Source organism: Panicum virgatum, chromosome 7K (assembly GCF_016808335.1).
Source record: "Panicum virgatum strain AP13 chromosome 7K, P.virgatum_v5, whole genome shotgun sequence".
In the NCBI taxonomy this organism is placed as follows: domain Eukaryota; kingdom Viridiplantae; phylum Streptophyta; class Magnoliopsida; order Poales; family Poaceae; genus Panicum; species Panicum virgatum.
The window spans coordinates 50,143,770-50,168,512 of NC_053142.1; the positions used below are offsets into that span (position 1 = coordinate 50,143,770).

The following is a 24,743-nucleotide window of genomic DNA, read 5'->3' on the forward strand; positions in this document are numbered from 1 at the left end:
ATGAGAAGTTGGTTAAGCTTGCTGGGTTCTATCCTCGTGACTTTGATTTTCAAGAGAGGAACCAACTTCGTTTTCAACTACACAACTATATTAATGATGTGAGGAATGATGGGAACTTCAAAAATTTGAGAAGTCTAGCAGACTTGTCTATGATGCTAGTTAAAAGAGATGGTTTCTCGGTATGACATTGTGTACAAACTTCTCAAATTGGTTCTAGTTCTTTCTGTTGCAACTGCTGGTGTTGAGAGGATTTTTTCTGCAATGAACACTATCAAAAACAAGTTAAGAAGCAAGATGGGACAGAATTTTTTGAATAATTGTGTGACCACATTCATTGAAAGGGAATTCTTCTTGCAAGCGAAGGATGAGGACATCATCAATTATTTTCAAGCTATGAAGGACCGAAAAGTTAACTTGTAATTTGTAAACATCCTTATCAATGCCATTTATTGTTTTAGTACCTCTATTTTCTATATGTTGAACAATTTCAGAATTCAGATTATGAACAATTTATGTTGTTAGTACTAAATCATGTGCTACTAATATGTATGTTGGGCTGTTAAATTTTTTTTTCCACTGCTTACAATTTTGAATACCAAGGTCCCAAATCCTGGGCCCGCCCCTGCTCCGGTCCACTGGCGACTGGTGGGAGAGGGAGCTCAGGGAGGTTCATCAGACCCGCCGCAGTCAGCTTCTCCGATTAGTCAGCAACGGCCGGCTGCCCGGGCCTTTCATCAAGTCGTAACTGCATACGTCCTCCTCTTGCTCCTTCCCTGTCAGAGCGGTCACTGGATGAGCTCGATGATTTTTAGCCCTTCAGGCTGCTAGCAGGTACCAGCCAGAGAGCACCTCTCGGCGTTGGAAAGAGGATCAGACACGGCGGGCGAGGGTGTCAACAGTTCAACACAGGTTTCCTTTTCTTGTTCCTGTAGTTTCTTTCTTTGTTCGAAAGCTCTTCTCGATCCGGCCAGCAAGTTAAGTTCGTTCTTCGAAATTTCTTCAGTCATCTTATAGGATGGTTTTGGGAGTTTGCAGTTGGAGATGAGTAACTTGTTTCATGCCTGCGCTTCTTCTATAGTTCAGTAATTATTGATGGAGTGATCAGTGCTCTGATCGATTCAGAAACAGATTTTGGATTTCTTTTCCCTTTGTTTGGAGTTAGACTACGAAGAAAAAAAATCTTTTTGTTGGGATTGCAGCTTCATTTCTGGTTTTCCCCGAACTGTTCTTTCACCTAACTTGATTATGTGACGCATGCCATGACGCAGGACTGCAAACAAACTTGCAGCCCGGAAGCACCGCAAACATGGGGAATGCCGCTGTTGCAATCAGTACGATATACGTCGTTCCGTCTCCTTGCGTCTTCTTCCTACCCTTACCCTGCATATCGTATCTAGCTAATCTGCTGTTGTGTTTCGTTGTTCAGAAGATGCGAGGGTAGTAGTAGTGAGCGCCCTCATCAGAAGATGCCGCGTCGTGAGGAAGAAGATGAAGAAGAAGATCGGGAAGAAAATCATTAAGGAGATTGAGAGATTGAACCGCGAGTCTCAAGCCTGCAAGGCCCTGGAGGACGTGGTGATCGAGATCGGGACGGTGGAGAAGTTCCTGAACGACATCCTAAACGAGAAGCCCATGCGTTTCAGCCCCGAGCAGCTGGCGGCCTGCACCCGGAACTACTCGTCGGAGCTGGGGTCCGGCGGCTTCGGAGTGGTGTACAAGGGCGACCTGCCGAACGGCCTTCCGGTGGCCGTGAAGGTCCTGAAGGTGTCCATGAACAAGAAGGTCCAGGAGGCGTTCATGGCGGAGATCGGCACCATCGGCCGGACGTACCACGTGCATCTCGTCCGGCTCTACGGCTTCTGCTTCGACAGGGACACCAAGGCGCTGGTATACGAATTCTTGGAGATGGGCTCCCTCGAGAAGTACCTCTATGGCGGCGACGAGGAGGGCACGGCGCCGAGGCTGGAGTGGAGGACGCTGCACAGCATCGCCGTCGGCACGGCGAAGGGGATCCGGTACCTGCATGAGGAGTGCCAGCAGCGGATCGTGCACTACGACATCAAGCCGGCCAACATCCTCCTCACCGGCGACTTCACCCCGAAGGTGGCCGACTTCGGGCTGGCGCGGCTCGGCGAGCGGGAGAACACGCACATGTCGCTGACCGGCGGCGGGCGCGGGACGCCCGGGTACGCGGCGCCGGAGCTGTGGATGGCGCTGCCGGCGACGGAGAAGTGCGACGTGTACAGCTTCGGGATGCTGCTGTTCGAGATCCTGGGGCGGCGGCGGAACTTCGACCCCTGCGTGGGCGAGAGCAAGGAGTGGTACCCGAGGTGGGTGTGGGAGAAGTACGAGCAGGGCGAGCTGGAGTGCGTCGTGTCCGGTGACGGCATCGGGGAGGCGGACAGGGACAAGGCGGAGATGATGTGCAAGGTGGCGCTGTGGTGCGTGCAGTTCCAGCCGGCGGCGCGCCCGACGATGAGCAGCGTGGTGCGGATGCTGGAGGGGGAGATGGCCATCGTTCCGCCGGTGAACCCCTTCCACTACGTGATGGACAGTAGCAGCGGCTCCACGAGCTCGGGGCTGTGGAGCAGCGGCACGTACCAGAGCAGCAGGGACACCACCGGCAGAAACAGCCAGATGTCAGGGAGCCATTCTGCCTTACAGCTTGACGCGATGATCGAAGATGTTAAGCGGACTGATGTGCCGGTGTCAATGAAATAGAGCCAGTAGTCCTGTCCACATTTGTTAGTGTATTTTACGTCTTGTAAAGTAAGCAGAGCGCACTTCTCTGTGTTTAGTCATACCTGCATCTTCATGCTATTTTATTTGACCTTGAACCCCTGCAAGTTGAACTATAGATTTCAAGAAAACCGTTATGGGATCTCAAGCCACTTCTTTTGTGCAGTTACGGGCCCAATTAGCCAGCCTATGTTCAAGTTGTGGCCAACACTGATTGAGCCGTTGAAAATAGTTTCTTTAGATAATGGAAAAAATTATCCGGCTTCACCCTCCTCATTGACTACACCATGTTATCACAAAGGTTTAAAGTATAAAACATACTTATTGAAAACCAATCTGTAAACTAAAAGGTCATCCACGGGATGCGAAGAAACGAAAAGTCGATACATATAGCTCTAAGCTCTTTATGAGCCTATTGTTCACTTTAGCTAGTGTGGGCCTATATACTTCAGCTGTTTAGCTAGTGTGGGCCTATATTAGAAGTATGAGGCCGTGCCGTTTCGGCGTCCTCCGAGCGTGTCCACGTTAGCCTCGTGAAGCTGATCCATTCGATGTAATTTGTGCGACTCAGATAAACTCATTCTCCTTTCTCTAAGGTTGGGAGTGCTCATCCAGTGCAAGTTGATGTACTGCGTCAGGCTGGTCTGCAAGTTGATGTCGTCCTTCCTCCAAACTTTGAAAGCGATGTGAGCTTGTGCATTGATGGTGCTGCCACCTTCCTCCAAACTTTGAAAGCGATGTGAGCTTGTGCATTGATGGTGCTGCCACCAAGCCAGTGAAATTTGGTGTCCTTGGTAGAACCGTTCTCAAGGGAGGACACAACATTTAATGAATGTGCACTATTGCATATAGGTATCCATTTTCTCACCCGTCTGTTCATCTCTGTAACTTTCCTTGACGTCTAGTGCGTCGCCTGGCTATAAAAGCATGGGGCTGCCTTCTTTTCATCGCACCCCTCCCTTCAGTGCACCCTCTCCCGCAGTCTTGATATAGTGCACGTTTGAGCCACTAGAATTCTTGGCAGCTGCAAAGATCTTTTGGTCTAGCTAAACGGTGCGTTTCTTAACATAGCATGCTATACAGCCATGTATAGTTCGAACCGGCAATATCCTAGATAAGTGACATATTCTAGAGAAGTGATTTGTGTAGACAACTGATGAGATATAATAAAGGTCCTACTATAGTTTTGGAGAAATAAAATTTGTATAATTACCGTGCTAATAGGGGTTATGAATAATTATGAGACGGAGTAAGAACGTGCGTTTTGGGGGCCTTTATAGAGAGCTCACGTGTTTTTTTGTAACTATGTACTATTTACCGTTGTTTAATACATTCCGTTGCTAATTATGTATTTTATTTGACTTGCCTTGCTCTACGATTTGCTTTGGTTACCTTTTATTTGTGCCCTTCTTCTTCTTGACGTCCTTTTTAGCAGGTAGGTCTTGCAGCCTTCTGACACAGGTATAGAAAGGCCATATGGATGCTGCTTCTTCGTCTAAACAGACAAGGAAAAGACGGCGCTGTAAAGAAGCAGCTACCTGCACATCAGGTGTGCTGGTACCGTCATGTTGTTTCATCTTTTCCCTTGCTATACGTAGGTGTTCGTGCAGTACACATGCACCGAACAAAATATTATGCTTTGAGATCACAGGAAATTAATAATGGGCACCCCAAAATAGGAATAATAAATTAAAGAGCAACGTTTACCACCTTTTCGAATAGAATTTTTTGAGGGTAGAATTTTGGGGAAAAAGTTTAGCAGATACAGAGCTGAAATTGTATACGGGTGCTCCTGGAAGGTGATAGGGCAGTGGCGGGCCCCATTAAATACAAGGGTACTCAACTGGATGCCATGATTTTTTACCAACAAATTTATGTATACAGTATATCCTATGTATTTGATTGGAGAAAACAAAAATTATACAACAATACAGGCTTCTGGTGTTCCAGTCTGTACTTTGGCCCAAAAAATCTAGCAGCCCACCTGCCCCCGCCGGCCCACACAGGCTCAAGTAGCCCAAAAAACGTGCTCCTGGCCAGCCTCCAGCCCAACCGATCCCCACCAGCGCCGCCTTGCCGCAACTAGTGCCCGGCCGGCCCAGTCGTCTTGTCCCTGGCGCAGCAGCGCTGCCTGCACAGCGGGCAGCGCCCGGCTCGACAAGGGTGTCCGGCGGAGGCCGAGCGAACGCTAGGCCTACAGGAGCCCCGTCTACGCGGCGGCTGACGGCAGCTGAGCGGCAAGCTTCAAGCGTCCCAGTGCATACGCGCTAGGACTGCATGCTGCAGGGGCTCTGCGTCTTCGTCTTCGTAGGGCCGGCGGCAGCCGAGCGGCGAGCGGCCACCGTGCGCTAGCCGCTAAGGCCGCACCGCCGCTGGGGTTTCGCACCTCCGCGGTAGCCAGCGGCAGCCAAGCTGTGAACCGCGAGCGAGGAATTGCGTCTCGGTGGAGGTACTAATTTGTTGGTTCCGATTTGACTCCTGGTGGCCTGTTCGTCATGTATTATGGAGCACTAGCGATAAGAGGTACCTAATAGGTACTAAAAGTATACAGCTGCCTACTTCAATTGGAATATTAGTGACGAGATTGCAAAGCCTCCTATTTTAATTACTTTAGTTTGATCGTTGCGTTTGATCCAACTTAGATAACTCATTCTGTTCCTCTTATATTATTAGCCCATTTGCACTAATTGATGTTATACTCACTTATAGATGCCAGGTACCAGGATTTAAGCCATGAAATTTTTTTTACCCTTGTGAGAATTTGAATACCATGTTCGAAATCCTGAGGCTGGCCCTGTAATAGGGAAGATTGGGGATAATGATGTCCGCCAGATAATGGAAATGGACTTAGCGATCCCGCACAGAGAACCTGTTTGGCCTCCTAGCAAGGAGTTTTTTTCCCCTGCAAGGATCGAATTATGCAAGGAATAATTTTACAAACACAAATACCAGTATGCGTGGGATCCATGGGATCCATGCAGGTTGCCTGCACTTGTTTGGTGATTATGGAAACACGAAAAAGCTGCCCATGGACTTTTGCTCTTTCCATTCTCATGCCCCAAGAGTATAGTTTTGATTTTATTGACCTGATAGTTATGCTAGATTTTTTCTTCCCTTCTCCATTAGTGGCAACTGCTGAGGGTACAGTTCGTGGGAGGCAGGCTCGCCGAGGATCCACAAGACAGGGAAAGAAAGAAGGTGAACTGAATGATTCTTTGTGTCCACTTTATAGGTTCCCCTATTTATTAGTGAACGCTGGTTTTGATTCGTGGTGCAGGAAAGTGTCTGGCCCAGGCGGAAAATCAAGGTGCGAATATTTAGCCTAGATTATTTTATTAGAGGCACTCATAAAAGAACCATTTGAGTGATCGTTTGTGTGGCTTACCTATTCTCCTGATGGCTGTACAGTGTACCTTACACCTGGGATTTCATACTACGGCCCTCCTGCGCACGCGTGCCAGTACTGCGGCGCGCAGTTCTGGCACCAAGAGCGCGTGAAAAGGTCCTACTCAGGTGAAGGAGGCTGTATTCGTTTCCATCTTTGTTGTCGTGGAGGTAAAGTTGTCTTGCCGTTTCAAAGGGATCCTCCTCAGTTCCTGGCTGGGTTGCTGGATCCACACGGTGATGTTTTGTCTAAATACTTCATTAAGTCCATAAGATCATATAATTCAATGTTCGCTTTCACATCACTTGGTGCCAAAATTGATACTGGTATAAATAAGGAACCTGGGCCATATGTGTTCAAAATTAATGGTCAGGTCCATCATCGGATTGGTTCTTTGCTACCGGATGAGGGTAAACCCCCAGTGTATGCACAACTCTATATTTTTGACACTGAAAATGAGATTCAGAATCGAATGTCAATTTTTGATAGGGACAGGGAGTGCGATAAAGATAATGGAGTTGATAAAAAAAATTGTTGAAGGCTTGGTACGGATGTTCGACGAGTCGAATGAGCTGGTAAAATCATTTAGGGCAGCTAGGGACCTTTTGGGAGGAAGCCAAGTCCAGCCTTTACGCCTTAGGCTCCTACACGATAGGTCAAAAGAAGCACCTCAGTATAGTGCACCAGCAGGATCTGAGATAGCTGGTTTAATAGTAAGGGATTTCTCCGAAGATAAGAAGAGTTCTGACGTAATCATTCAGGATAGAGGTGGTGGGCTTAGAAGAATCAGCAATCTTCATGCAAACTATATGGCCTTATAGTACCCAATCCTGTTCCCTTATGGGGAGCAAGGGTTCAAGTTAGTAATTAAATATAACCGTTCAGGAACTTTGCGTGTTGGAGTTAGGGGTGAGTTTACCATGCTTGAATATTATGCTTTCCGATTACAGCAACGTAGATGTGAGGCAACAACACTGATACGCGGTGACCGGCTATTTCAGCAGTACATTGTTGATGCTTATGCATCTGTAGAGGAGAACAGGCTTAGATACATTGTAAAAAATAACAAAAATCTAAGGTCTGAGGTGTACAAGGATATTGAGGATGCTCTGCTTAAGGGTGATGTGGATGGAAACAATGTTGGGAAAAAGGTTATTTTGCTTGCTAGCTTCACTGGGAGTAAAAGATACATGATACAGAACTATCGGGATGCAATGGCAATCTGTCGATTTTATGGGCCCCCAGACCTGTTTATTACTTTTACCTGCAATCCAAAGTGGCAGGAAATAGCTGACGCTCTTGCATTTATTCCAGGGCAGAGGCCTGACGCTAGACCTGACATAGTTAGCCGAGTCTTCAAATTAAAGGTCGACGAGCTTGTTTCTGAGTTGAAGAAAGGCACTTACTTTGGGAAGGTGCAAGCAGGTATGAGTATCAGTTTTTTGGCACATATATTTTGTTGTGCTTTGCAATTAAATACTCCATTATCTGTCGTACGCCAATGCGGTATTTTCCGCCTCTGGTAAGGAACCGCCCAATATGGATTACTCGGATGAAGACCCTAGAAGGTTGTGAATTAAGAGAAGATAACCCAACTGTAGTGTTCATGGCAAGGTACTTGCTCACCTTAGATGAGGAATATGATAAACAAGCAACCAAGCTCAAGGAGTGCAACCACAGGGCAGAAGAAGCTGAGAAGCATATCAGGAAACTTCGTGTGCAGCTTGCTGAGTTTAAGGCCCAAGTGACCATATCTGAAAGTCGTGAGATCACTGCAATTGAAGCCTTAAAGCAAGCCGATGACTGCCATGCACAAGAATTAAAAGATGCCTACCTAGTCACTCGGGTGAAAAGAAGGGCTCTCATATTGGATGGCAAAGAGTGTGATGTGCTAGATGGAATCCCAATTGTAGCCATGGATAACGCCAAAAAGAAGTTTGGTGAGACCCCGCCAGCACCTCCGCCTACAGAGGTCTCTGAGGAGGCTTCAGACCTGGAGCCTACCAAGGAAGAAGTCCTCCAGCAAAATCAGCCACCGGCAGAGAGCAAAGTTGGTCCTCCTCTCATCCCATTAGAAGGCCCTTCATCCTTAGATGAATGATCTAGCTAGGCACTCGAAGATCCAAGGGAATGAAGCTACTGTCCGAATTTAGAATTCTAGATTTAGTTTTAGCTAGCTCCTTTACACTAAGGGAAGTGAAAATTACTTCACTTTGTGTAAACCCTCGTGTAAGGGATATGTGCCCCCATGTAGTACAAGATCTTTCTGCCTATAATGTAATAGCCTCACACCTACTTCATGCTTAATGGATAACCGTTATGACAGTTGATGCTTTCGTGTATTATACAGGTTAGCCAAACCTACCGCATTCCAACATAGCTTCAGATTATATATATATATATATATGACCTTTAGGGTTTTGTGGTATACCAATTGGTCACCCGCAGCGAAGCGCGGGCATCAGTGGCTAGTACGACTGAAAGCGGGAGCATCACAGAAGGCCTATTTGTAGCTCGCCGCTACTACCTCCATCCCCGACAGCTCCAGCCACTGGATCCTCTGCCGAGCAACAGCCCCCAACGGCTTCTCGCGCTCTCCGCCCGTGTGCCTAGCCCACCGCTCAGCCCGTCGGTTCCCAAAAATACGTACGTCCCCCTCGCATCTCACGACAGATAAACGATCGCCTACATCTGTTGCATGTCGCTCGCTGATCCTGCGAGCTACTACACAATGATCTCCTAAATGAAACCCACGCCACACCCCAGCGCTAACCCCTGCCCGCCCTCGAGCTGATGGCGCCGTCATCGGCGCCCTCGCGCGCTGATCGCGCTCACCCCGTCCACCCTCGTGTTGAGCGCACCGTCGTCCGATCGATCGCAGGAGCGAGCGCGGCGTCTCAATTGGAAGACGGCTGTTCGTGCAGGTATCCCTTTGATCGGCATACTTTCTAGGAAAATAGATTGTTGATCACGTCTCATAGCGTGCAGCAAAGTCCCGGCGACGATCTCCCATCTTATTGCCTCAACCAGTCCAGGTACGTTGCCCACCAGCTGCTTGATCGATGCGATCTCCCTTTAGTACTTGTCCACGGCTGTGCCGCCGACGGGCCCCCGCGCTGAGCCACCGCTATTTTACACCACTGCCGGAGTGCCGGCTCCGATCAGATCACAAGACGATTGCCTGGACGAGCTCGCCCTGCTCCGACGCACCTGGCGCTGAGGTCGCGACAAGTTTGCGAGGCTGCCAGCTCTGATTGGATCAATAAGGTATGCCAAATATTATCTGGAATGCACATCGTGGAAACTGAAATTTCTAGGGCATTTCTGTGGTGTTCCCTGAATTTGTGGCACCGACGTGATTTGCTGTTCCCACAGTGTTGCTTGCATGACTCTGTGAATGAATTGGATTTCTTAACATTATGTTTATGATCCATGTTAAGTTTCTGTTTCTGATCCATGTCTCCAAGCATGGGTGCCTCTTGGATCCCTGTTAGAGTAATGGCGTTGCTTGTTTTCTTTGTCGTCAGTCTATGTCAATCTCTATCAATTCCTTTTCTCTCTACTATGCCTAATTTTTCTAACTACAATGCCAGAATATGCACATGCCTAATGGCCATAAAGTTTGTAGACCATAAAAGTAGCCAACTGATTTACTGCATTTGGAGGCTAAATCTTTTTTCTTTACATGGCGAGTCATGACTTATTATTATTCTTTTTTAGTGATAAGCCATATTTATCTGTACCATTTTTTTCATTAGGTGAGCTCCATGTGTCTCTACAGTAATTTTTTCCCATTCACCTGAGTTAGATACGGTTTTGGTAAATATATGCTTAGCGGAGATCATATTATTCAAAATGCAAAACTGGTTTTGAATTTTTCCTAAGCGGTAGCACATGGTATTGGTTGTTGCTACAGTAAGCCTATATATGCTTTTGTAGAGAACATTAGGGCTGAGCCTTCTTGCTCTGTGATTGATTGCGTAGAGTTCATTACAAGAATGCCATTATCTTGCTTAAGTAGCCCCAAACCATGCAGTAAATATTTTCTTTTTCTGATCTTGGATTGTTCACAATTTTTATTATCTATTCTTTAATATTACATTATGGTAGGTTGTATAATTTTTATTGTTTCCAATACTCGGGCCATTTTGCGTTGAGAATTTAGTGCAAGACGACCAAATAGTTGGGTGCTAAACCAGTAAAAGTGCCTTAGATATTCAGCAAGAAATGGATGCACGGCGAGGGGTGGATCAATCATATTACATTTAGGTGTTATGGTCATGAAAGAAATTTTACAGGTAGAAGTCTTAGCTTACACATCAGTTATTATGGAAAAAGCCATCAGTGTGAGTTCAACTTTCATATTTTTAGTTAATATTACATTTAGGAATTATGCATTTGATTTTTAATCACTTCATTTGTTAAGTTTAGTTTCCAACCAATTTTGCATTTACTGCAGTTTAGAAAGTTGGCAATCTGGTTCTGAATCTTCTTTCCATTTTGCAATTGGTGCCAACTATAAATATGCAAAAAATTTCCAGTCAAACGAACAATTTCACCTGAAGTAACAGTCTATAATTATTTTAGAGTAAAATGCACTGGAGGTCCATCAACTTGTAAGAGGGTGTCACTTAGGTCCATGAACTTTGAAAGTACTATTCATCAGAGTCTACTGCTATGCAAATAACCCCCTGGGTTTCTTTGAATTCGGCCCCTGGCTGGAGGGAAAGAACAGAGGATGGCGGCCGGCCGTTTACTGGCGATTCCGGTCACCGGCGGCGAGGGGGATGTTGGGGGTAACAAAGAGGAGACCGAGCCGCACCCTCTAGTGTACTTGGCGCGACGGGAGATGGTCGGAGGAGGGCGGTCTGCGGAGAAGGAAGTCCGGCGGTGGAGGAGGCTCATCGGCGAGGGTGCTCCGGTGGTGGATAGTCGACGAGGAGTAGCCGGTCAGGTGCGTGAGGTAGAGGCGAAGCTAGGGATGGGGTCAGCGTGGGCGGAGCGGTTGTGGAGAGGCAGGTCGACGGTGAGCTCTGGCTCGCCGGTGTGCAGATGGACGGCGGCGGCGTTCTGGGTCTGGGGGCGGGGAAAAGGCGAGGAAGCGAGGGGAATGGAATGCGGACGTTCTCCTGATGCTGATGCGCGCAAGAGGTGGTGATCCGGGGCTCTGCCCGAGGCTGGCCACGGCGGCGGTGAAGTGGCAGCCGTGGAGCTCGGCTGGGGTGGCGTGGCGAGGGGAGGGGGCTCCAGCGCGAGGAAAGGAGGGCGGCGTGGAGTCTGGGCACGACGCGTGGGAAAGGAGGGCAAGCAGGAGGTGGCTGGGGCCCTCCACGGCGGCGGACGGCAGCGCTCAGCGCCGGCGGCGCTGAAACAGAGGAGCAGGGAGGTAGAAGATAGAGTTTGGACCTCTTTGCAAAATCCAAAAAGTTCAAGGGTCCCACTATAAAACTAAAATAACTTCTAAACTAGGGCTCAAATGAAAAAGTGTCCAACATGAAACTTGTTCAACTTTTCAAGATCTACAACTTTGATGTTGTGCAAAAATTGATTTGACCAAATGTTAAAGAGTTATTTTGAAAACAAAGGAAGGATTTTGAGTTTAATGGACTTTTGTCTTTTCCAATGCAAATTTAGTTTAATTTCAAACTAAAAAGTAAAATTTTCTGCCAAACAATGATTACACCGAATTTTATAAATAAACCCTCCACAAAAGCAATATTTGCTCTCCCTACTCAAATTAAACTATAAAAAGGACCTTGCATAAAATCATATTTACACAAATAACCTTTTATTTTTACAATAAGATCCTTTTTCAAGCAAAATAAACACATGATGCATAAAATCAATACAATTCTACTGTGCAGACACCTAGGGTGTCACAGCCTTCCCCCCTAAAAGGAATGTCGCCCCGAGATTACAGGAAGAAAAGGAATAGAAATGTTTGATACCTGAATTTGTTCTAAGAAAGCCGGGAAAGTTTCTTTGGAGAAAATTTTCAGTCTCCCAAGTGGCTTCTTCCTCAGTATGATGATTCCACTGGATTTGGTACATTTTAACTTTCTCCCTTCCAGTACTTCTTTCTTTGGTGTCAAAAATTTTGATTGGGTACTCAGCGTAAGATAAATCGGGTTCAACCTCGATATCTTGTGGTTCAAGAATCTCAGTGGGCACTTTGATGCACTTCTTAAGTTGAGATACATGAAAGACATCATGAATGGCGACCAACTGAGAAGGAAGACGAATCCAGTAAGCAACTGGTCCACAAGTTTCGATGATTTCAAATGGTCCGATGTATCGGGGTGCCAATTTCCCTTTTATGCCGAAGCATTGAACACCTCTAGTAGGAGATACTCGCAAATATACGAAATCCCCTACCTTGAACTGTAAAGGATCTCTTCTTTTGTATGCATAACTTTTCTGTCTTGATTGAGCTACTTTAAGATTAGCCTGGATAACTTTGACTTTCTCTTCTGCCTCAGTAACTAGATCTGACCCAAATACTTTGCGTTCTCTAGCTTGTGACCAACTCAAAGGAGTTCAACACCTTCGACCGTATAACGCTTCAAATGGTGCCATTTGCAAGCTGGATTGATAACTGTTATTATATGAGAACTCTGCCAGTGCTAGGCACTTATCCCAGTTCTTGCCTTATTGAATAGCACATGCCCTCAACATATCTTCAAGGATTTGATTGATTCGTTCGGTTTGCCCATCTGTTTGTGGATGATAAGCTGAACTACGAATCAATTTAGTTCCATGGGATTCTTGCAATTGCTCCCAGAAACATGCAATAAACTAAGCCCCATGATCAGAAATGATCGTCTTTGGAACTCCATGCAGACGTATGATCATGTGTTATATCGAAATGAAAGATCAGAAATGATCTGTTAGACATAAAGTACTGTTAGATATCTCTTCCCGAGCTATCGAGATAGATTCACCATACCAAGGAGCCACCATACTCTATCTACCACAATGAGAGTACTTCAACTCTTGTACCTATGCCATAAAAGAAGTTAAGATTGAAGATATTCCTGTTGTGTGTGAGTATGCGGATGTATTTTCAGATGATTTACCTGGAATGCCCCCTGATAGAGATATCGAGTTCGTTATCGAGCTTCAACCCGGTACCGCCCCTATTTCTAAGAGGTCGTACCGAATGCCTCTAAATGAGTTGGCCGAATTAAAAATCCAACTTTAAGACTTTCTTGACAAGAGTTTTATTCGTCCAAGTGCTTCACCATGGGGATGTCCAGCCCTGTTTGTGAAGAAGAAGGACAACAGTTTGAGGCTATGTGTTGATTATCGACCACTCAATGCGGTTACTATTAAAAACAAGTATCCTCTTCACCGCATTGATATCCTGTTTGATCAGTTAGCTGGAGCCAAGATTTTCTCTAAGATTGATCTTCGTTCTGGCTACCATCAAATAAAGATCATGCCCTATGATATTCCGAAAACAGCTTTCTCGACCAAATATGGACTTTATGAGTATCTGGTTATGTCTTTTGGTCTTACCAATGCCCCGGTATATTTTATGTACCTGATGAATTCCGTTTTCATGCCAGAGCTTGATAAATTTGTTGTGGTGTTCGTCGATGACATTTTGATCTACTCCAAAAATGAAGAAGATCATGCTCAGCATTTACGTATCGTTCTTCAGCGATTACGAGATCATCACTTTTATGCCAAATTCTCCAAGTGTGAATTTTGGCTAGATAGTGTGAAATTTTTAGGTCATACTATCTCCAGTGAAGGTATATCGGTTGATCCAACTAAAGTGCAAGAAGTGATGGATTGGGAACCTCCTACTTCGGTCCATCAGATTCGTAGTTTTCTCGGTTTAGCTGGATACTATCGTCGATTTATTCCTGATTTCTCCAAAATAGCCAAACTTATGATGGAGTTATTAAAGAAATGAGTGAAATTTGTTTTGGATGATAAGTGTGAAGAAGCTTTTCAAACTCTCAAAGCACGATTAACTACTGCTCCAGTGCTGGCTACACCAGACAGTACCAAATCTTTTGATGTCTATTGTGATGCTTCTGGTACGGGACTTGGTTGTGTACTTATACAAGACAACCGGGTGATCGCGTATGCATCAAGAGCTCTCCGGAATCATGAGAAGAACTATCCAACACATGATCTGGAGTTAGCAGCTGTCATTCATGCTCTTAAGCTCTGGAGACATCATCTTATGGAAACTCATTGTAACATTTACACTGACCATAAGAGTCTCAAGTATATCTTCACCCAAGCAGATCTCAACATGAGACAGAGACGCTGACTAGAATTGATAAATGACTATGATCTAGAAGTGCACTATCATCCAAAAAAAGCTAATGTGGTTGCGGATACACTAATCGAGCCCTTCCTGCCTTCGCATTGCCGCCGGCCCTTGCCGTTTTTCGGGTTTGGCATTTTTGCTTCCGGTGCTCTTGCTTTGCTGGCCAACAAAGTCAAGGTCCATGTATCTCAAAAAAAAAACAAAGTCAAGGTCCACCACTCCCTCAGAAAAAAAAACAAAGTCAAGGTCCACCACTCCCTCAAAAAAAAACACAAAAAAAACAAAGTCAAGGTCCACGACTGATTCCAATCAAAATCATTTGACTCATAAACTTATGGCGCAAGTTGCAAGTAATCGATATACGTAGGTACAAAGAATCAATGGCATACCAAAGCACGGTGAGTTCGGGAAAAAAATGGCTATCTTGAGATTAATTGAAGTCAAACTATTTTTTAATCTAATCAAATTTATACAAAAAATATATTAAAACTGGTCACAATAATTAAATGATTATAAAATTATATTTCATAGCGTATCTAATCATGCTTATACTTGGTATCGTCATCACTATAAAACTTTATCAAACTTTTAATAGTTTGACTTGGAACAATGTCGAATCCCTATATTTCAGGACGGATATAGTATTTGTTAGTATGAAAATGAAGAAATGGCATCCACTTAATTAAAGAAAATAAGAAATCTGAGCTGAGTTTGAACGACACCATCGGAAAAAGTTCTGCTTAAACTCTTCGGACTAACACGGTGAACGAAAAAAAAAGAATGATGTAACTAGCCAACCATAACTAACGAATGGATCAAAGCCTAAGCTAGGAGACATGGAACAAGGGAAATGCAACTATGCAAGTATCCTCAACCGTAAGGTGCTCTTTCTAATTCTAGTGTCGTTCATTATTGCCAAAATTCTGCAAACAAAGCGTTCAGCAAAAAATTACCCTGTGAGTGCGAGTTTAAATTTTTAGGCCTAGGTCATTCTTGTTTCTTAATCAATACTCTATATTTTGCAGGCAAATATCTTGCATGTTTATTGCACAAATATTGATGCAAAGGCCAACAAAAGGCTGAATATATTGGGATATCATATAATCAATTGCACCACCCTGTCATCGCCTATAGGCTGCAGATCAATTTCTACTTAGTTTCTGTAGGCTTGACCGTACCCACAGTACATTATAGGTTGTTTGATTTTTTGACCTCAAGTTTGAGCAATCGTATTATTAAAAAAATTATGCAAAATATCACTCTTTTGTTGTGGGTTGCTTTATCAATACAAAATCTTCAAGAATAATTTAAATTTAGCAATATTTGCACAATTTTTTGAAAAAAACGAGTGGTCAAACTTAGAGTTAAAAAGTTAAACTATAATTTTAATGGAGGTAATACCTCGTAGGAGTAGAAAAGATTTTTATTGAATGGTCACGGGGGGAGTATCCCCACCTGAATTGTATCAAAAGTGTGGCAAATCACAGATCAAATGCCTTGTTTTTAAGGAAAATGAGACAAAACCCTTGTCCGATTAATTTAGGAAAACCGGGCTAAAACTTCAACAACAACCTACCTAAACTAGGTCTAAACCAACACCCCGCCCAAGCACAAGGGCCAATTTGTGGCAAAACCCCGAATAGAAAAACGATACACTCCCTCCGTCGATAAGGAAATAACACATGCTAGATTATAAGGAGATAAGGAGATAATGTATGTACCCTTATTTAATGCTGTCGTTTTGCTGATTATAACGCTGGAAATAATTAGTTTCCAAAAATTTAGGATGCTTTATATATATAGGCATAAATTTTAAATCCTTTCATGCCTAATTAGGATCAGGATAGAGCTGGTAATATGGTGAGACATGAATCGAATCGTGAGTTGAAAAATAAGAGTAAAAAACGATACTTGGTCCGCTATCACCAAAACTACTGAAATTACATGATAATATAAAAAAGTGACACCATTTCAATTCAAACTATATAAAATATCTTATGAACAAACTTAGCGCATTCTAATGACACGGATATTTTGTGATAAAAAAATCGCGTGAATACAACCACCGAAGTCAACCGCCGCACCCGCCGCCGCAACCGCCGCCACCGCAGCCTCCGCCTCCGCAACCACCGCCGCACCCGCCTCCACCGGAGCTGAGCGCCGAGCCGATGACCGCGCCGGCGGCCAGCCCCCCGACCGCGCCGACGGCGAGCCCCGCCGCGCCAGACCCGAGCCCGCTTCGGGCGGGCCTCCCGGCGCTCTGCTGCTGCTGCGGGTACGCGTAGCCGTAGCCGGGGGGCGGCTGCTGCGCCGGGTAGCCGTACGCCCCCGCGGGGGGCGGCGGGTATCCCTTGCCGTAGTAGACGACGTTGTTCTGCCTGGGCGGCTTCTTCTTGGCGCCCTGCGCGCACCCGAACGCCGTGATCGCCGCCACGGCCACCGTCGCGGCCACCGCGAACACCACGACGGCCACGGGGCTGAGGTGGCCCCCGCTGGCTACGGCGTCGTGCACGGCGAGAAGACTCGCCCGCACCATGGATGGCTCCTCCCAGCTGCTCTCGGAGAGAGGCCGGCGAGAGGCAGGGAATAGAAGCGAGAGGAGACGGGAGAAGTGCGTGCGGGAGACGGGGAGGGGCAGATAAGAAGGAAGACCCTGCCCCGATTGGCTTGGCCAAGTCAAAGTCCTCTCTATAGTCCGTTTATTGAAGACGCAATAGCAGTTGGAATCGAAGAAGACGACGCGGAAACCACTACAAAAACTTGTCCTTGCGAGTGGATACATATCAACCCCACAAATGAATTTCCTACTCCAACTTGCTTTCGAACGGAATTGCAGAGTTGCAGGAAAGAAGTTTCCTCAAGCTCTTGATGCGTATATATATAGTAGGCATGAATAATCAGAACTTTGGACGGACAAGTTCAGCCGACTTCAAAATTTGGATAGGGTCGTTTTCTTCGGAGGTAAGGTTCCTTCCTTGTCGCTTGAGTAAGCGGCATGAACGTTTCCTGATCCCAGTTCCCACGGATAGACGAATATAATATCAACTCCGCCCTTTGTTTTTTTTAATTACACAGTACAATGCAGATACTCATAACGCACGCGCACTCACATCCTATGAACATATGTACGTAAATTTTACTCCTATGAGCATCTTCGAAGACTGAACTGGCAAATTCTCGAGATTGACAAAGTCACCACATATATCTCTCTGTCGACGGGAACGTCGTCTGTCACTGAATGCACAATGCCGTTAAATTCCAAAATATTCGCTCTCATAGATAGTCGAATTCAGAACCTCAAGGACACATCAACTCCGCCCTCTGTGAAAGCGAAGCTCTCGGCGCTCTTGAATCATTGCCCGGAATTAAAAGTTGGCTTCATTGTTTGTGAGGGTAGACAATGACCGGCCTTTTCAGAAAAGAATATAATATAATGCTGTCGTGGCATCCCCCACCACGAATCCACGATGGACAACAGATTGATTTGGATTGGATAGGGACACCAAGATATTTTCGCCACGGACACCGTCCGACTCGTACCATTGGGCCTAGCGTGCTACATGGATTCAAATTCTTTCGCGGACCTAATTGGGCTCCAGTGGGCCGCCTGTGTAGTTGAACACGTCGAGGTCTAGCGGGCCAAAGCATGAGCTATATCGGCCCACGGCCTCTTCAACGAACTCTCGTGATGATGACAACCGAACAGCTAGCGCAAGAAGATTCCGAGGATTCACCGCTGTCGCCGTCAGGAGTCAGCACAAGAAGCCTCCGGTCCACTGGCGACTGGTGGGAGAGGGAGCTCAGGGAGGTTCATCAGACCCGCCGCAGTCAGCTTCTCCGATTAGTCAGCAACGGCCGGCTGCCCGGGCCTTTCATCAAGTCGTAACTGCATACGTCCTCCTCTTGCTCCTTCCCAGTCAGAGCGGTCACTGGATGAGCTCAATGATTTAGCCCTTCAGGCTGCTAGCAGGTACCAGCCAGAGAGCACCTCTCGGCGTTGGAAAGAGGATCAGACACGGCGGGCGAGGGTGTCAACAGTTCAACACAGGTTCCTTTTCTTCTTCATGTAGTTTCTTTCTTTGTTCGAAAGCTCTTCTCGATCCGGCTAGCAAGTTAAGTTCGTTCTTCGAAATTTCTTCAGTCATCTTATAGGATGGTTTTGGGAGTTTGCAGTTGGACATGAGTAACTTGTTTCATGCCTGAGCTTCTTCTATAGTTCAGTAATTACTGATGGAGATGGAGTGATCATTGCTCTGATCGATTCAGAAACAGATTTTGGATTTCTTTTCCCTTTGTTTGGAGTTAGACTACGAAGGAAAAAAAAAATGTTTTTGTTGGGATTGCAGCTTCATTTCTGGTTTTCCCCGAACTGTTCTTTCACCTAACTTGATTATGTGACGCATGCCATGACGCTGGACTGCAAACAAACTTGCAACCCGGAAGCACCGCAAACATGGGGAATGCCGCTGTTGCAATCAGTACGATATACATCGTCCCGTCTCCTTGCGTCTTCTTCCTACCCTTACCCTGCATATCGTATCTAGCTAATCTTCTGTTGTGTTTCGTTGTTCAGTTTCCTCAATCGCCGGAACTGCGACGGTAGTAGTAGTGATCGCCCTCATCAGAAGATGCCGGGTCGTGAGGAAGAAAATGAAGAAGAAGATCGGGAAGAAAATCATTAAGGAGATTGAGAGAATGAACCGCGAGGCTCAAGCCTGCAAGGCCCTGGAGGACGTGGTGATCGAGATCGGGCCGGTGGAGAAGTTCCTGAACGACATCCTCAACGAGAAGCCCATGCGTTTCAGCTCCGAGCAGCTGGCGGCCTGCACCCGGAACTACTCGTCGGAGCTGGGGTCCGGCGGCTTCGGAGTGGTGTACAAGGGCGACCTGCCGAACGGCCTTCCGGTGGCCGTGAAGGTCCTGAAGGTGTCCATGAACAAGAAGGTCCAGGAGGCGTTCATGGCGGAGATCGGCACCATCGGCCGGACGTACCACGTGCACCTCGTCCGGCTCTACGGCTTCTGCTTCGACAGGGACACCAAGGCGCTTGTCTACGAGTTCCTGGAGAAGGGCTCCCTCGAAAAGTACCTCTACGGCGGCGACGAGGAGGGCACGGCGCCGAGGCTGGAGTGGAGGACGCTGCACAGCATCGCCGTCGGCACGGCGAAGGGGATCCGGTACCTTCACGAGGAGTGCCAGCAGCGGATCGTGCACTACGACATCAAGCCGGCCAACATCCTCCTCACCGGCGACTTCACCCCGAAGGTGGCCGACTTCGGGCTGGCGCGGCTCGGCGAGCGGGAGAACACGCACATGTCGCTGACCGGCGGCGGGCGCGGGACGCCCGGGTACGCGGCGCCGGAGCTGTGGATGGCGCTGCCGGCGACGGAGAAGTGCGACGTGTACAGCTTCGGGATGGTGCTGTTCGAGATCCTGGGGCGGCGGCGGAACTTCGACCCCTGCGAGGGCGAGAGCAAGGAGTGGTACCCGAGGTGGGTGTGGGAGAAGTACGAGCAGGGCGAGCTGGAGTGCGTCGTGTCCGGTGACGGCATCGGGGAGGCGGACAGGGACAAGGCGGAGATGATGTGCAAGGTGGCGCTGTGGTGCGTGCAGTTCCAGCCGGCGGCGCGCCCGACGATGAGCAGCGTGGTGCGGATGCTGGAGGGGGAGATGGCCATCGTTCCGCCGGCGAACCCCTTCCACTACGTGATGGACAGTAGCAGCGGCTCCACGAGCTCGGGGCTGTGGAGCAGCGGCACGTACCAGAGCAGCAGGGACACCACCGGCAGAAACAGCCAGATGTCAGGGAGCCATTCTGCCTTACAGCTTGACGCGATGATCGAAGATGTTAAGCGGACTGATGTGCCGGTGTCAATGAAATAGAGCCAGTAGTCCTGTCCACATTTGTTAGTGTATTTTACGTCTTGTAAAGTAAGCAGAGCGCACTTCTCTGTTTTAGTCATACCTGCATCTTCATGCTATTTTATTTGACCTTGAACCCCTGCAAATTGAACTATAGATTTCAAGAAAACCATTATGGGATCTCAAGCCACTTCTTTTGTGCAGTTACGGGCCCAATTAGCCAGCCAAGGTTCAAGTTGTGGCCAACACTGATTGAGCCGTTGCAAATATTTTCTTTAGATAATGGAAAAAATTATCCGGCTTCACCCTCCTCATTGACTACACCATGTTATCACAAAGATTTAAAGTATAAAGCATGCTTATTGAAAACCAATCTGTAAACTAAAAGGTCATCCACGGGATGCGTAGAAACGAAAAGTCGATACATATAGCTCTAAGCTCTTTATGAGCCTATTGTTCACTTTAGCTAGTGTGGGCCTGTATACTTCAGCTGTTTAGCTAGTGTGGGCCTATATACGACTGAAAGCGGGAGCATCACAGAAGGCCTATTTGTAGCTCGCCGCTACTACCTCCATCCCCGACAGCTCCCGCCACTGGATCCTCTGCCGAGCAACAGCCCCCAACGGCTTCTCGCGCTCTCCGCCCGTGTGCCTAGCCCACCGCTCAGCCCGTCGGTTCCCAAAAATACGTACGTCCCCCTCGCATCTCACGACAGAAAAACGATCGCCTACATCTGTTGCATGTCGCTCGCTGATCCTGCGAGCTACTACTACACAATGATCTCCTAAATGAAACCCACGCCACACCCCAGCGCTAACCCCTGCCCGCCCTCGAGCTGATGGCGCCGTCATCGGCGCCCTCGCGCGCTGATCGCGCTCACCCCGTCCACCCTCGTGTTGAGCGCACCGTCGTCCGATCGATCGCAGGAGCGCGGCGTGTCAATTGGAAGACGGCTGTTCGTGCAGGTATCCCTTTGATCGGCATACTTTCTAGGAAAATAGATTGCTGATCACGTCTCATAGCGTGCAGCAAAGTCCCGGCGACGATCTCCCATCTTATTGCCTCAACCAGTCCAGGTACGTTGCCCACCAGCTGCTTGATCGATGCGATCTCCCTTTAGTACTTGTCCACGGCTGTGCCGCCGACGGGCCCCCGCGCTGAGCCACCGCTATTTTACACCACTGCCGGAGTGCCGGCTCCGATCAGATCACAAGACGATTGCCTGGACGAGCTCACCCTGCTCCGACGCACCTGGCGCTGAGGTCGCGACAAGTTTGCGAGGCTGCCAGCTCTGATTGGATCAATAAGGTATGCCAAATATTATCTGGAATGCACATCGTGGAAACTGAAATTTCTAGGGCATTTCTGTGGTGTTCCCTGAATTTGTGGCACCGACGTGATTTGCTGTTCCCACAGTGTTGCTTGCATGACTGTGTGAATGAATTGGATTTCTTAACATTATGTTTATGATCCATGTTAAGTTTCTGTTTCTGATCCATGTCTCCAAGCATGGGTGCCTCTTGGATCCCTGTTAGAGTAATGGCGTTGCTTATTTTCTTTGTCGTCAGTCTATGCCAATCTCTATCAATTCCTTTTCTCTCTACTATGCCTAATTTTTCTAACTACAATGCCAGAATATGCACATGCCTAATGGCCATAAAGTTTGTAGACCATAAAAGTAGCCAACTGATTTACTGCATTTGGAGGCTTAATCTTTTTTCTTTACATGGCGAGTCATGACTTATTATTATTCTTTTTTAGTGATAAGCCATATTTATCTGTACCATTTTTTCATTAGGTGAGCTCAATGTGTCTCTACAGTAGTTTTTTTACATTGCTTAGCGGAGATCATATTATTCAAAATGCAAAACTGGTTTTGAATTTTTCCTAAGCGGTAGCACATAGTATTGGTTGTTGCTACAGTAAGCCTATATATGCTTTTGTAGAGAACATTAGGGCTGAGCCTTCTTGCTCTGTGATTGATTGCGTAGAGTTCATTACAAGAATGCCATTATCTTGCTTAAGTAGCCCCAACCATGCAGTAAATATTTTCTTTTTCTGATCTTGGATTGTTCACAATTTTTATTATCTATTCTTTAATATTACATTATGGTAGGTTGTATAATTTTTATTGTTTCCAATACTCGGGCCATTTTTGCGTTGAGAATTGAGTGCAAGACGACCAAATAGTTGGGTGCTAAACCAGTAAAAGTGCCTTAGATATTCAGCAAGAAATGGATGCACGGCGAGGGGTGGATCAATCATATTACATTTAGGTGTTATGGTCATGAAAGAAATTTTACAGGTAGAAGTCTTAGCTTACACATCAGTTATTATGGAAAAAGCCATCAGTGTGAGTTCAACTTTCATATTTTTAGTTAATATTACATTTAGGAATTATGCATTTGATTTTTAATCACTTCATTTGGTAAGTTTAGTTTCCAACCAATTTTGCATTTACTGCAGTTTAGAAAGTTGGCAATCTTGTTCTGAATCTTCTTTCCATTTTGCAATTGGTGCCAACTATAAATATGCAAAATGTTTCCAGTCAAACGAACAATTTCACCTGAAGTAACAGTCTATAATTATTTTAGAGTAAAATGCACTGGAGATCCATCAACTTGTAAGAGGGTGTCACTTAGGTCCATGAACTTCGAAAATGCATTTTTAAGTCCATGAACTTGTTAAGTCGTTCACCGCAGGTCCATACATCTCCACGTAAGCATATAACGCTGGCATGGCATGCTGACGGGTCATCTCCTCTCTCATCCCTCTCCTCCTTTCTCTATCTTCATCTCAAACATTTTATCGAGCATGTCTTGTGCAGCCAGGTGAGCAGCTTCCTCATGGTGGGCGAGGCCAGCCGTCACGCCACGCTCCAGCCACATCCTCTCCTCTTCCAGGTCACGGACGCCGCGGCCCATGGCGTCACTCGTTGTCCAGAGGCCAGCTTGCAGCGAGGCCATGGTGTGGATGTCCATGTCAGCGCTGGCGCGGAAGGAAGATGGCCGCGTTCGTGCCTAGCCTCACAGTGAGCTCGTTGGCCAGCACCATGAGCATGCGTTGTCGCTCCTCCTCCACCGGCATCGCCGCTCTGGCTCTGGGCGTTGCGCCACGGCCGAGGGAGAAGATCTGGGCCGCGCTGCAAAACAACCAGCAGTCAACATTCTATCCCATCGTCATCCTTCTCTTCTGCTCACGAGTTCGAATTGGATGGCTCGCCGCTCCAATTCATTGCTTGGGTAAATTCGATTTCGCGCCGCGTGCACTAGTAGGGATGTGATCATTAGTGACGTTCACTTTTTATCACTGAAGACGCCTAGATCGTCACATAGTTCCATTTGTGACGATTTTGTGACGAAAATCACTTTGTCACAGAAGATACGTCACATTTGATTTATTGTGACGATAGTGACATTTTCGTCACAGATGTGTCTCCATTATGTGACGAAATGTCTGTGGTCACAGAAGCTTATTCAATCTATGACGGTTGGTTTTGGTCATTGATGAACCACCATTTTCGTCATAATCCGCCGTCTGTCGGTCGCCTCTGACGGTGTCGTTAACGGCGTCTGTGTTTGGTGACGAATCGATTTCGTCACAGATATACCCGTTTTCTCGTCATAACCGGCCGTTTGCCAGCGTCCTGACGGCGTGTGCCACGCTGGCAGATGACGTCAGCGATGACATGGATGCTAACGTGGCAGCTAACGCAGCAGGTGACGCGAAGCTGACGTGGTGGATGACGTCATTCTTTCAAATCGTCACAAATTACATTTAGAAATCGACAGAGATCAAGCTTTGAATTCGACACAAAACACGCTTTCAATTGTCACAGATTTACCATCAACTTTGGTCACAGAAGTGCAGATAATATTTGAATTTGAATTTGCAAAAGATACTAGAATGAACACACAATTCCATAGATTAATAAAAGCAGAATTCGCCACTAAGTGGACAACACAGAACTGAGTTCACAGCATCACATCACACTACAGTTTGGTTTGCAGAAACATAACAGCATATAAACTAAAGTTGCCAGCCAGGAGCAACTTTAGTTATTGAGTACCCAAAATGAGCAGGCCAATCACAGCAGCACTGACCAGCAGCCCTCATGTTGAAGAAGCAGCGTTAGCATGGAAGGTCAAGAGCTTCTTCAGGAGAGCATTGTTCTCCTCCAACTCCTTGGTGTTCTTCTCTGTTTGCTTCTTGTACTCCTCCAGCTCCATTTGTGTCCTCGCCTGCTTTTCCTCAGCTTCTTCATTTTTCGTCTTGAGCTCGTCGAGTTCAACTTGAACAGCAGCCGCCGCTTCAGCTGCCAGTTCTTCGCGAAGCTCGCTTTCCTTTGATGAAGATGACTTGGAGGATGTCGGTGTTTTGATGCCAACACTCTTCAGGAAATGGTGTGAGCTGTTCTGGGAGAGCACCTTGGACACGACCTGCACACTGGATGGTGGCGTCTCACCTTCA

At 46.8% G+C, this 24,743-nt stretch overlaps 4 protein-coding genes across 6 annotated transcripts; 3 read left to right on the plus strand and 1 right to left on the minus strand.

Annotated features, from left to right (window-relative positions):
- The first annotated feature begins 660 nt into the window (after window positions 1–660).
- On the plus strand, window positions 661–3,006 carry LOC120642027 (rust resistance kinase Lr10-like). The gene is made up of 3 exons (XM_039918399.1): window positions 661–909; window positions 1,269–1,331; window positions 1,427–3,006. Exons 2-3 carry the CDS (start codon window positions 1,307–1,309, stop codon window positions 2,719–2,721), a joined length of 1,320 nt encoding a protein of 439 aa, XP_039774333.1. The 5' UTR covers window positions 661–909; window positions 1,269–1,306; the 3' UTR covers window positions 2,722–3,006.
- A 302-nt stretch (window positions 3,007–3,308) lies between these two features.
- Window positions 3,309–6,662, plus strand: LOC120640370. The gene is made up of 5 exons (XM_039916202.1): window positions 3,309–3,792; window positions 4,179–4,288; window positions 5,866–5,937; window positions 6,017–6,046; window positions 6,148–6,662. Exons 2-5 carry the CDS (start codon window positions 4,216–4,218, stop codon window positions 6,660–6,662), a joined length of 690 nt encoding a protein of 229 aa, XP_039772136.1. The 5' UTR covers window positions 3,309–3,792; window positions 4,179–4,215.
- Window positions 6,663–16,181: 9,519 nt separating this feature from the next.
- Window positions 16,182–17,266, minus strand: LOC120642028. The gene is made up of 2 exons (XM_039918400.1): window positions 16,638–17,266; window positions 16,182–16,440 (listed from the first exon to the last, which is right to left on the minus strand). The coding sequence occupies exons 1-2, from the start codon at window positions 17,191–17,193 to the stop codon at window positions 16,388–16,390; spliced, it is 609 nt and encodes a 202-aa protein (XP_039774334.1). The 5' UTR covers window positions 17,194–17,266; the 3' UTR covers window positions 16,182–16,387.
- A 927-nt stretch (window positions 17,267–18,193) lies between these two features.
- On the plus strand, window positions 18,194–20,463 carry LOC120642029 (G-type lectin S-receptor-like serine/threonine-protein kinase SD2-5). 3 transcript variants are annotated; one of them, XM_039918403.1, is made up of 3 exons: window positions 18,194–18,459; window positions 18,827–18,889; window positions 18,985–20,463. In XM_039918403.1, exons 2-3 carry the CDS (start codon window positions 18,865–18,867, stop codon window positions 20,292–20,294), a joined length of 1,335 nt encoding a protein of 444 aa, XP_039774337.1. In that variant the 5' UTR covers window positions 18,194–18,459; window positions 18,827–18,864; the 3' UTR covers window positions 20,295–20,463. The 3 variants fall into 3 exon arrangements, with proteins under 3 accessions (XP_039774337.1, XP_039774338.1, XP_039774336.1); XM_039918404.1 differs by having other exon boundaries at window positions 18,855–18,889; XM_039918402.1 differs by having other exon boundaries at window positions 18,196–18,889.
- The last annotated feature ends 4,280 nt before the right edge of the window (window positions 20,464–24,743 follow it).

Bases quoted from the DNA above. Each gene is read 5' to 3' on its own strand.
- LOC120642027 (XM_039918399.1), top strand. From the start codon at position 1,307: ATGGGGAATGCCGCTGTTGCAATCA. The intron at 1,332-1,426 runs GTACGATATACG...TTCGTTGTTCAG, and splicing joins GAATGCCGCTGTTGCAATCA to AAGATGCGAGGGTAGTAGTA.
- LOC120642028 (XM_039918400.1), bottom strand. From the start codon at position 17,193: ATGTATCCACTCGCAAGGACAAGTTTTTGTAGTGGTTTCCGCGTCGTC. The intron at 16,441-16,637 runs CTGGCGCGGCGG...ATCACAAAATAT, and splicing joins CGCCCGAAGCGGGCTCGGGT to CCGTGTCATTAGAATGCGCT.
- LOC120640370 (XM_039916202.1), top strand. From the start codon at position 4,216: ATGGATGCTGCTTCTTCGTCTAAACAGACAAGGAAAAGACGGCGCTGT. The intron at 4,289-5,865 runs GTGTGCTGGTAC...CTTCTCCATTAG, and splicing joins AGCAGCTACCTGCACATCAG to TGGCAACTGCTGAGGGTACA. The intron at 6,047-6,147 runs GTGCGAATATTT...ATGGCTGTACAG, and splicing joins GGCCCAGGCGGAAAATCAAG to TGTACCTTACACCTGGGATT.
- LOC120642029 (XM_039918403.1), top strand. From the start codon at position 18,865: ATGGGGAATGCCGCTGTTGCAATCA. The intron at 18,890-18,984 runs GTACGATATACA...TTCGTTGTTCAG, and splicing joins GAATGCCGCTGTTGCAATCA to TTTCCTCAATCGCCGGAACT.